The sequence below is a fragment of the Dunckerocampus dactyliophorus genome, chromosome 17 (assembly GCF_027744805.1).
Source record: "Dunckerocampus dactyliophorus isolate RoL2022-P2 chromosome 17, RoL_Ddac_1.1, whole genome shotgun sequence".
Classification (NCBI taxonomy): Eukaryota; Metazoa; Chordata; class Actinopteri; order Syngnathiformes; family Syngnathidae; genus Dunckerocampus; species Dunckerocampus dactyliophorus.
The window spans coordinates 15,787,434-15,799,983 of record NC_072835.1 but is presented as its reverse complement, the minus strand read 5'-3'; the positions used below and the strand labels follow the sequence as shown (position 1 = coordinate 15,799,983).

The 12,550-nt window shown below is 40.7% G+C and overlaps 1 protein-coding gene across 9 annotated transcripts in view; it reads right to left on the bottom strand.

Moving 5' to 3' along the window:
• The window catches only part of rgs3a (regulator of G protein signaling 3a), a 136,794-nt gene that overhangs the window by 56,843 nt on the left and 67,401 nt on the right, over positions 1-12,550 (bottom strand). For 8 of the 9 annotated variants that reach the window (XM_054757917.1, XM_054757916.1, XM_054757918.1 and 5 more), the window contains one exon: positions 11,125-11,259. In XM_054757917.1, coding sequence (XP_054613892.1) covers positions 11,125-11,259 — 135 coding nt within the window. Of the gene's footprint in view, positions 1-4,141; positions 4,545-11,124; positions 11,260-12,550 lie in introns of those variants that run through there. The other variant, XM_054757924.1, reaches the window with a different exon arrangement.

The window sequence follows — 12,550 nt, the reverse complement described above, 5'->3', positions numbered from 1 at the left end:
CACACAGGGATTGTGGATGATGGGCAAAAATCCCAAAATAGTGCAGTTTTCCTTTAAACATAGATGCATCACCAAGGAGTATATAGAGGTGGCACTGACAAGAAAACAAATTATTAAATTGTTTTTTCGGGAAAAAAGTCAGACTTCTACAAGAAATTCGCTGGTTAAAATTCCAATTTTATTCTCGTAAAGTTATGACTTTTGTCAAAGAAGAATATACAACTTCATTGTCATAAAATATAACTTTATTCATGTAATATTACACATTTTTGTCCTCTATATTCGCACTCTATTTTCTTATTTTTTTTTATGATTCTCAACTGGTGGGCCAGGACCCAAAGCGAGTCATGGAACAAAGTATAATTCATAAGTTATAAAAGAGAATATTGGTTGAAACCAGTCAATCGGAAGAACCTTATCAACAAAAACATTTTTCTTTGTTTTTTTTTTAGACGTTTAACATACACTGTGTGCACAATTATTAGGCAAGTCAGTATTTTGACCATATTCTCATTTTCCTGCGTATTTTCCAACCCCAAGCTGAATACATTTGAATGCCTGTTGTATTTAAGCATACCAGGTGATGTGCATGTGTGCACTGAGGGAGGGTGTGGCCGTGGAGATCACATCTTTCATCGGGTACAATATTAGGACGTGACCACAGAACCATTAAATGTTTTGCTGCAAGTGCACAAAAGGGTCGCAAGAAACGTGCCGAGAGAAAAACATGCAAATTAACTGCCAAATATTCCAGAAAAATCAAACGTGACCTCCCACGAACCCATTATCCTCCAGTGATGTCATATTCCAGAACTGTAATCTACCTGGAGTGTCCAGAAGTACGGTACATGATGTTCAGTGCTCAGAAACATGGCCAAGGTCAGAGAGGCTGAAACCGGACCACCACTGAACAAGACACACAAGTTGAACGGCTATGACTTGGCCAAGAAACATCTGAAGACAGATTTTTTAAAGTTTTATGGACTGATGAGATGAGAGTGGCTCTTGATGGACCAGAGGGATGGGCCCGTGGCTGCATCGGCAATGGGCAGAGAGCTCCACTCCAACTCAGACGCCAGCAAAAGATGGGCTTGTTGGTCCTTTTCAGGTTGAAGCTGAAGTCAAACTCAACTCCCAAACCGACTGCCACTTTTTCCACACAGTGGTAAAGGAAAAAGTGTGCATCTTCCAAGAAGACCGTGAGTTTTATGCAGGACAACGCTCTATCTCATGCATCCAAGTACTCCACAGCGTGGCTAGCTAGTAAAGGTCTTTAAAAAAAATGCCGTGACTTCCTTTCTCACCTGACTTAAACCCTATTGAGTACTTGTGGGCCCTGAAACGTAAGATTTACATTGAAGAAAAAAAGGTACACATCTCTGAACAGTGTCTGCGAGGCTTTGGTTGCTAAAAGTCGATGGTCACATGATCAGGAAACTGACAGACACCATGGATGGAAGGCTTTTCTGTGTTATTGAAAAGAAGGGTGGCGATATTGATCACTGATTTATCTTTGGAAATATCAGAAATAATTATTTGTAAAGTTTGTGCTGTTTATCATTCTGACTTAAAAGAAAATGAAAATAAAGTAGTGCGAGGGGAATGTTTTTGTTTTTCTTTGAGTTGCCTAATAATTCTGCACACTAATGGCCTAATAATTGTGCACACAGAGATATTCTCAACAAAAGCCAAAATCTCACTTTCACTTCCTTATATATTCAATATTTTGAGGATATTCAAGATTTGGAGGTTTCTTAACATTTTGGATTGACCAAGAGCACTGTTATTGTTAAATAACAAAACTAATAAGCCGACTAATAATAATTCAAATTGCCTAATAATTGTGCACACAGTGTAGCTAGCCCTGGAAAAAAAAAAGACACAAATCACTGGAACATGCTTGCCAGGCCAGCAGGCGACAATGTCCCTTCGTAAAGGAACACTCTGTGTATAAATTGCACGTACAGCATGTAAGCACTAACTCTCATATGTTGGGTGGTGTAGTAACTGTACACCTTGAAGGAGAAGCGTAATGAATCCCAAAACGTGTGGCAGACCTCCATTGTTGTTTTGGTTGCAACATACTCGCACATCCCAAATGAGTTCATCACTATAAAGTAGCATCATAGCATGTGACAATGCAATCTATAATATGTTATCTGCACATCACGTACCACACTCTCCATCAGCCTGCACTTTGCTATTGCTGTTATCAAGGTCAAAGCAGATATGTATTGTGCGACTATATTTAGACATGTTTGCACACTATAATTGCACCGAGTCATCACCTGAATGGTATGAATGGCCCATTATGGTACAGCGTAAACACAACTTCACTGACGGGACAAGTAGGACATCGAATCTGCAGTTATTCATGGAAATCTACAAAATGTATGTGATCCACTACACTACAAAGGGTCCATATCTACAAAAGTGAACAATCACTTCATAAAAACCCATACCGCACCACTTCATAGAGGATTTTAAAGGTCAGCTATGTGAAGCACTATACTACCACTGGCCTATAATAACTAAAATGATCCTGGATCCACATCAAATGTAATCTTTCCCACGACTTCACAAAGGATGTGAGAAAGTCAGCGATGTCAACCACTACACTACCAATGGTCTGCACTACTAAATAAAGAAAAGAAATCCAGCATCCACACCAAAATGTAAAAGATTTCTCATGCCCTACCACTTCAGAGGTAGTTCAAAAAAATAAAACAAAAACACTACCTTTAAAAGTGAAAAAGCAACCATGGATCCATACCAAAATGTAGTTTTGGTAACTTTTACATGCCTCACCACTTTAAGGCTTTTTACAAGTCAGCTATGTGAACCACTACACTACCCTTATCCCATTTAAACCAAAGACGCTAGCTAGAAAGATGACTTGACTTCCACTTCCATAGTATGCCATGCACGGCTTTGGCTACCATGATGAGAAGCAGAATCCAGTAACAGCGCACTGTGAAGATGTCCTCGGAACAATGCTCTGACCATCCATCCATCCATCCATCCATCCATCCATCCATCTTCTATGCCGCTTATCCTCACTAGGGTTGCGGAGGTATGCTGGACTTTCTGCTCCTTTGCGTACTACACCTCTGCTGCATGCATTTGCGGCTAAGTGGGCTCGTGTCACAACATCCCACGAGATTAAAACGTGACACGGTTACTCGTTGAGAAAAAAAAGGGCACTAGGCCTAAATAATTTTGCCGGTCTCAATATATTGCCATGTGCATGTGTGTATGTTTTACTCTTTTCTCACCTCTGAACAGGCAAGAAGAGGGTTCACGCTGTGCATTGGTTTCCTTTCCCTTTTGTCATACAGTCTCTTTAGCTTGGTGGGTGGAGGCGGGGCCAGTGGCATACACACAGAGTGCAGAAGAGTGTAATAATAGAAATTACATTCGCATATTGCAGTATATTGTCATATATTTTTTATATTATTTCATTGTACTTTTCTAAGTAATTTAATTTAAGTTTCTAAGTAATGTTAAAGTCTTTTTCCGTTTTGTTAGTCCAGGCCATTGGTCGTGGAGTGAACCACTATAATACCAACGGCCTGGACTGACAAAACAGAAAAAGAAATCCTGGATCCACCCCAAAATCTAATCCTTGTTTCACCCCCCACCACTTCACAAATAGATTTTTTAATCCAGCATTGTGAACCACTACACTACCAAGAGCCTATATCAACAAAGAACACCTTCCCACTGAGCTAACAATGGACATTTTGCCATAAAATGCGACATTCCTCCATAATTTCACAGCATTTTTGCATTTTTTCCAAGCTATGAAAGATATAAGATTTTACAAGTACACATAAAAACATGTCAGTACTATTACATGCCTTTTTGTACAAAATCCTACCAAACTAGGTTTTCCTGGGTGTCCAATAACAAGTCATTTTTTTCCCCCCTGTCTGCTCTCAACTATTTATCAAGGGAAAAACAGTTACAACATCACTGTCTTAAGTCACAAAGGGGCAATAAACCAAAAAAGCTCAAGCTCCACCAAACAGGACTAAAAAGCAGAAAGGGTGCATTGCATAGACATTATCATCCAATGTATCTGCACTTTCATGATAACAACAGCCTAATTCCAACACAGATACATAAGACAAAACATTACCTTTGACACAGGCATCTGGACGCACAGCTTCCTGGACCGTGTGTGCAAAGAAGACACACGTGCAGACATGGACACACACACAAACACACACCGAAGAGCACGCCTGCACACACACACACACACACACACACAAAAGCAGCTAATCCAAAGTCTCTGATGTGCGCTTCCCTTTTCTGTCTTTTTGGGATGTCGCAGCAGTCCGGGCACAAGCACTAGTGAGAGAGCAAGACAGTGCGGTAAAGCAAAAGGGGACTATGGGGGAGCGAAGGATGGAGGAAATTAAAGAAGAAGAAGAGATAAGGAGAGAATGGTGAAGTCTAGTGTAAACATAAAGGGACTGAAGGTTATGCAAAGATGAAATGGAAGTAACTCTGGTGAGCGCAGCATCCAAGTGTCCTCCGTCTCATCCCTTCTCTCGCTCTCTCTCGCAGCCCCCCTCTCGGCGGCGCGCTATTTTTAGAAGTTACTCGTCACAAATCAAAGCCATGAATCAAAACCACACGGAAGAGCAGGCCGTTACACATGCACACACACACACACACACACTGATATACAGTATATTCTCTTTCTTGCATGTGCGCCCGACCCTAAGGGGTTAGCTCCATCAGACCTGATCTAATCGCATCAGGTGCTTGTTCAATATACTGTATGTCGACCTATTTTAAATACAGACAATTACACAGCGCATGCCTCTGTCACGCTCCCCTGTGACTGAGGGCATCTCAAGTAATGATTGGGGGGAAAAAAGGTGGAATATCAACTTGCAGCTATGCACCATACCGTTAATGAGTGACCAAAATCGTCTCACTGCTCTTGTCAAAGACAGTGGAAGCATTTTCCCCGTGTAGGAAATACTGGACAGATAAATCATCGGCTCCGGAGTCAAACCGTGGCCATCATAAAACCTTTATTAACTACACGCAGAGGGATTTATGTCAGTAGTATTGTAACATTCTTAACTGTCATTCAAGTGTGAAACTAAGTAAAGTAAAATAACCCCCGTTTCATACAAAAATACTGAGACTTTCTTTCTTTTGTACCGTCATGGGAAAAATTTGTTGGAGGGCCTCAAAATGTTGCTGCTTCATTTTTGTTTTTTGACATTTGATCCACCATACTGTATGACAGGAGACCTGTGCTGTTTTAAGCACCCACGGCAAAAAATATTATAGTCAAAAACCCTCGATATCAGTGATCCCCAACCCCCGGGCCGTGGGTCATTTGGTGCCGCGCTGCACAGAAAGAAAAAATAATTTCCATGGTGTTTTATTTTGAAAAGTGGCCGGATTGTCTCTGTTACATCCGTCTCACTTGACGCGTGTTCATTGTGCGTGTGCTAACTTTCTCTCTACTGCTGCTGTATTTTTACCATTTTTCTTTCACCTCATATTTGGTGTCAAATGCTGATACTATGTGGGAACGCATAAAGGTAAGTTTTGATGACTTATTGAGTGCTAATGTGCACATTTGTCTCAAGTTAATTCATGCTAGCACACTGCCTTTTACCACGCATGTCAAACAGCGATGTAATAATCTCTCTGGAAAAAAACCTCCAGGCTTGAACTGGTGGATGGTGGGTCTGCATTCATTTTGTGCTTTTAATTTGATGTTGTTCATGTCTTAGTAGTTGTGGGAACACAAGCCGGTCCGTGGGTCAAAAAAGGTTGGGGACCACTGCTCTATATGACACGAGCGCTCTGCTGTTTTTAATGAGATACTGCACAAATGTGAGTCAAAGATCCTCTACTGCATATAGCAGGAATGCTTTGCTGTTTTTAAGGACCTGCTGGAAAAAGCTACTCAAAGATCCTCTTTAAGACAGGAGCGCTCTGTTTTTTTTTATGGACGCACCGCAACAATGTCAGCCAACGATCCTCAGTATGACAGAAGCACTCTGCTGTTTTTATGGACCTACCGCAAATATGCGAGTCGAAGATACCCTATATGACAGCACTGCTGTTTTTATTGACCGACTGCAATAATGTTTGTCAAAGATCCTCCATCTGACAGGAGTGCGCTGTTATTTGTAAGGACCTACTGCAAAAACACTAGTCAAAGATCCTCTACATGACAAACACTATGCTCTTTTTATGGACCTACTGCAGGCACGCAAAAGAATAGTTTTTAAGACAGGAGCGCTCTGCTGTTTTTATGGACGTATTGCAAAAGCGCGGGTCAAAGATCCTCTATATGACAGAAGCTCTCTGCTGTTTTTATGGACATACTGCAACGATGCTCGTCAACGATCCTCCATCTGACAGGACTGCTCTGTTGTTTTTACGGACCTACTGCAAAAGCGTGAGTCAAAGATCCTCTATATGACAGGAGCACGCTGCTGTTTTATGAACCTACCGGAAAAACGTGAGTCAAAGATTATCTATATGACAGAAGCACTGCTGTTTTTGCAGACCTCCTGGAGAAAAGTTAGTCAAAGACCCTCTATAGGCGCTCTGCTGTTTTTATGGACGGATTGCAAAAATGCCACTGAAAGCTACTCTAAATGACGGAAGCACTCTGCTGTTTTTAAGAACCTACTGCAAAAATGCTAGTCAAAGATCTTCTATATGACAGGAGCACTATGTTGTTTTTAAGGACCTACAGCAAAAACACTAGTCAAAGATCCTCCACCTGACATGAGTTCTCTTCTGTTTTTCAGAACCTACCGCAAAAAACTACTCAAAGATCCTCTATATGACAGGAGTGCACTGCTATTGAGGCAATTGAATAGCCGTGACTTAATAAGTCGTGTTTTTTAACATTCTTGTACAACCTATTTGTGTGTGTATGTAACTGATACTGAATCGTGTTGCGTATATTTTACAGCCAGCCAGACCCTTTGTTGCAGTAATTTCCACTTCCTGATTCATGGTTACAAACAAACATCTCACAAACGCCCCCCACACAAAAAATATTCAGACTCATATTCATGATCCCAGCTCCACTGCATGCTTAGCATAGCATTTTTTTTTTTCAAAACGCCCATAATTAAAATTGTGAGTCAACACATCTCGTTCTGCCTTCTTCGGGGTGGAGTCCGCATGACTCCCGTCCGCACCCGCCCTGCTCCGACGTTCTGTTACACAACACAGTTATGAATAGTTAAGGTTGAGCTAAAATAAAGCCAAACACCGGCCCACAGAAGGGAAGTCATTAATGTTTAAAGAGGGACAGGGGAATTAATCCACTGCAGGCTGCAGTAGTGAGTAACATAACATCTCTATGCTGCACTGTGCTTGTGTGTGTGTGTGTGTGTGTGTGTGTGTGTGTGTGTGTGCATTTAGGAAAAAGCTAAACAGGATGAGAGAGTATTGTAAGTGGGCCAAATGACCAGGGAGAAGATGTCTGAGGAGATACTGTATCTGGTTCAAGCGATGTGAGGCAAAAGAGAGACAAAACACTCAGTGGGAGAGACAGAGAGGGAGAATTTGGTGAATAGAAAATGAGCTTCTAGCTTATGCAACCATTGAGATGTTCTTGCCAGTGTTATTAGAAGCTTTGCAGAAGCACATTTACAGTAGTTTGTAGTAGCACATTTACACTTTCTCATGCACTCCAAATCGTTAAAGTTAAAGAAATAAGTTGCTATGTGCTATTACAACATTGGTTCTATTGCTGCTGAGTTGTTGCAAGATACATGAGGTGGTCAAAAGGAACTACGTTTTCCTTTCCACTTTCTCATGCACTCCAAATCATTAACGTTAAAGAAATAAGTTGCTATGTGCTATTACAACATTGGTTCTATTGCTGCTGAGTTGTTGCAAGATCCATTAGGTGGTCAAAAGGACCCGCGTTTTCCTTTCCACTTTCTCATGCACTCCAAATCGTTAAAGAAATAAGTTGCTATGTACTATTACAACATTGGTTCTATTGCTGCTGAGTTGTTGCAAGATACATGAGGTGGTCAAAAGAACTACGTTTTCCTTTCCACTTTCTCATGCACTCCAAATCGCTAAAGTTAAAGAAATAATTTGCTATGTACTATTACAACATTGGTACTATTGCTGCTGCGTTGTGCAACATGCTTCTTAATAAAATGGTTATAGAAAATTAATGGTTGCCCATAATTACCATACAATATGTGTTCCTTGTGCAAGGAGAGTAAACTGTCTTCCTCATGCTGAATGTGCATCAAATAATTTCTATTCAAAATGTCCAGCAGCTTTAGTAAAATCTACATGCAAACAATGGATGGCATCCCCGAATATAGCATGCAGAGTACAACCTGTGCAAGCAGAAGTAAAGACAAATGGAATTCATTCGCGTCTAATTAAAATCTATGAGCAGGACAGAGTGCGCGTGTGTGACTGTGTGTGTGCGTGTGTGTGTGCGTGTGTATGTGTGCAGCAGGGAACCACAAAAGACAGCACGTGTCTTTCAGCCAGCCTTGTTTCGACAATTTTAATTAATATCCATCTCAGATGCACGTTGGAATTCCTGCTTAAAGGACACCCAATTAGATTGTAATGAATACAGAGTAAGTTTCCTCCTATTATGTTCACAGTTGGTCTGTTAGCAGCCATCTTTTTTCACTAAGCATGGCGGACTGTCAGCATAATGCTTCTTCCTCCTCAGAATCGCTCATTTTAAGCTAAAACGTTCACAAATGTTTGCTATCTGAAATAGATGTTATTTAAGACAGACTGGGATGCTTTCTGGAAGGGTTCATCATCGAGTGAGTCCTTTAGTGGATGATGTTTCCTGAAACCCTACACCGAATGACCGGGCACCCAAATAAAGTTTGCATGTAATTACGCGGCGCTGACTGAACACAAACTATTTGCCTCGGAGGCACTCTGCAGAAACGCAATCAAAAGTGAACTCATTTGTCAAGATGTTCAGTATGATTAAGCAAACAGTTCCTCGCCCGCCGGAGGGGCACGTGAGATTGAATGTTTTTTAGCAAGAAAAAGTACTAGTAGTGGCGAATAGGAAAATGAGCCCGGGCAGGAATTGTGCTTGTAAGAACCGATCTTCAAGCTTCCTTTCATTTTTCCACCAAAACACCCTCGTGAGCATGTGCTACAAACAAGTTTAAGGCGTGAAACGTCTGGTATCATGAGCAGATGGCTAAAAGAATGTGTTTATTTTTGTGGAAGGAGTGAAAGGAGTCACTTTGATTGCATCAGATCGGGGTGTATGAGCTAGCGCATCTTGGAAAAAATACACCAGGTGTATTTTAGTACGTTTGGATCTAAATAAAGACTGGGAAACCCTGTCTCAGAGAAATTACAACATCAAAATTGAAGAAGCAATCAATGGACGCTGCCTGCCCATTATGTGTGTGTCAATACCTGCATTGATTTCAGGCGCTTAACATGTTTGCCTGACATTATTGTTTATACTGAACTCATCAGCAGTATCAATGCTGGCTGAGCAATTTTCTCTTTACTGCTATTACAACATTGGTTCTATTGTATTGCACAGTACCTGTTAAATAAACGCCTACAGAGCATTTATTCTAAAAGTGGAGACCCTCATTCTACGGCAAACTACCCATCAGCATATTGCCCACAGTGTCCATGACTGCAGAGAAACTGGTAGCAAAACAAATGATCAATCATTTCAATACCACACCCTTTGCGCTACACCCCGTACAGTTTGGCTTTAGAGTCAGTTGCTCCACCCAGATCATCAGAGCCATGTTAGACAGAGGTGTGGTTGTCGGTGCTGTGTTCCTGGATCTCAAGAAGTAGAGACGGTCGAGTATTGACCGAGTCGTCCAAAACTCGCAAGTGTTTTACTGAACCGTGACTCGCGGGTATTCGTCTGTGTTAACTCGTTCGCTTACCCTTCTGCCGCTAGCTAAATTAAAAAGGAAACCAGGTAACATTGCATCAATAGTGCAACCGTTACTCTAAATATATTAACCCCAGGGAAAGAGCAACAGATCTGCTCCTTGCCTCAAATCAACTCTCCTTTCCACTTCCTGTTCTTGTCTGAGCTGCTTGCTCGAAGAACCCGGGCACTCGCGAACCTGGACTCACTAGACTCACTCGCCAACGCCGACTTGTTGCACATGTGCAAGTACCTCGGGTGAAGTAGACGCCACGTTAATCGCTGAATCATATCGGATGTGGCTCGAGAGAACTGGGACAATGCCTAGTTCTTATTCTGCATGGAATTGTACCAACCGGTTTACAGTCCAAACAAGATCTCACAAAGCCTTTCACAGGTAAGGCTGGAAAAATTCTTCTGATTGTATTTGGCCATTATAACATCATTTTACGAACATAATTAGTTGACTTTGTGGCAGAATGCTGCGGCATACTACTGTGGATTGTCGAAAGGCGCTTTAATAGAGTTTGGTCCATTTTCTTGCATTTGTTTAAGGAGCAGATCTGCCACATACAAATGTATCGATGCAAGGGACCAACCATCTCAATGACGTGTTTCCTCAGTGCATGTCTATGGGTAGTCTCCGTGTGAAGCTGTTTGGGTTTTTTTTTTTTTTGCGCATGAACACTGTGACACCCAACTTGAGTGAATCAAGTACTTTTCGGCACACTCGCACAATCTAGTGAGAGCCACTGACTTTTTTTCTATTAGGCAAAAATACCGTCACTTGATTCAACTAATTTACCCAAAAATGAGCAACTTTAAGGAAGACTGTAACCCACAAAAGCAGGACATTTTGTAGTATAAAGGAGGAACCAAGTGAAAACTATGCTCAGGTCAAAGTACCAAAGTACTGAAAGTCCTTGAGAACACATACAGTATAAACAAAGTTAATACCACTCAAACGAGTCAAGCAGCACTTCTCTTGAGCCGAGCGACAATCCAAATAAGCAGACAAGCGTACCAAAGAAGAAAAAAGTAGGAAACATTGCTGATTAAGTGTGTGAGACATCGGGAATGAAGTGGAGTACATGCTAATATATGCACACACACATGTTCATGTGTTACAGTAACTGCTTCATGATTGAGGCTGGGAATGAGTGGGTAAAGACGAGATATGGACGGGAGTGTCCCTGTCCTTTGTATACCTGCTCAAAATGCTCAACGGCGGGCTCCCTCCTGTGAAGCTGGAGCTGCTTGTCGATGTTGTCCTTCAGGCACTGGCATACATGATGCTTCTGCTCAGCCGAGTAAGCTTCCAGGCTGAGCAGGCAGTCGCACTTCTGGACATGGAGAGACAGACAAAATAGAGAGATGGACATTACTGCCACTGTCCAACATCCACATGACAGGTCCACATGAGAATTTAGGATTTTACATGACAAGTTATGCAGGAGGCTGCATCATTTCCCCGCTTTATTCTTGTAAACACACTGTTCCCTCGCTCTATCGCGGCACAGTCACAGGAGTGAAACATGCGTGAGTGACTTAATCCTTTCTTGTGTTGACCGTTAAGGTTGATCATTAAAATTCCAAAGAAGGTTGGAACTTTTCTGAGTGTTTAAACAAGAGAGAAATGTGAGAAAATGTTATTGCCTGTCTGAGAAAGTGTCTAAAGTGTATGGTGAGGGGTTTCACAGTCTTAAAACACATATCATCATTGTAAAACAATGAATTAACAATTGACAAACAATGGATTTCACTTATCACAGGCTATTTTGGGAACATATCCCCGCGATAAACGAGGGACCACTGTACACACCTTTATTTCTAATTTTATTTCCAGAACTTTGTTCTCGAAAAACTACAACATTATTCTCGCAACATTACGACTTGATTTTCGAAATAATACAACTTTTAAAAAAGTGTGACTTTATTTTGGTACCATAACACCAAACTCACAAGATTACATTTTTTTTATACAGCTTTATTCGCATAATCTTTTAAGTATACGACATTATTTTCATGATATTATGACTTTTTTCTCTGAAAAATAAGACTTTATTCTTGTTAAATTAAGATTTGAAAATTTTTTTATTGAAAAATACAACTTTATTTTCATAATAATAGACAATATTCATGATTTTGCAACTACATTCTCAAACTATGCTCCTCTTTTTGGCACAGCTTTATTCTCGTGAAGTACACAACTTTATTTTCTTAATAGTATGATTTTGTTGCCTGTTTTGGGGGGAAAAGTACTTCATTTTTTAAATATTACACAATACTCACGATATTTCTACTATTCTCGAAAATGTAAACTTTTTTAGTACAACTTTTAATAATTTCATAACTTTACGACACAATTTTTTTCAATATTAAAAATGTTTTCTCTAAATATGACTTTATTTAGAGTTTTTTGTGTGTAAAGTTACAACTATTCTCGAGCAATGCCACATTTTTGTACGACTTTATTCTTTTAACTAAACGACTTTATTTTCTTGATGTAGCTTAAGCTTATGTTGTATTGTTTATTTTGCTTGTTCCTTCACTACGTGGGATTCATCATGCCCCCACTTGGCTGCTCCCTGTTGTTTTCTTATCTCCCTCAGTGTCTCCTTTAGATCTGCTGCA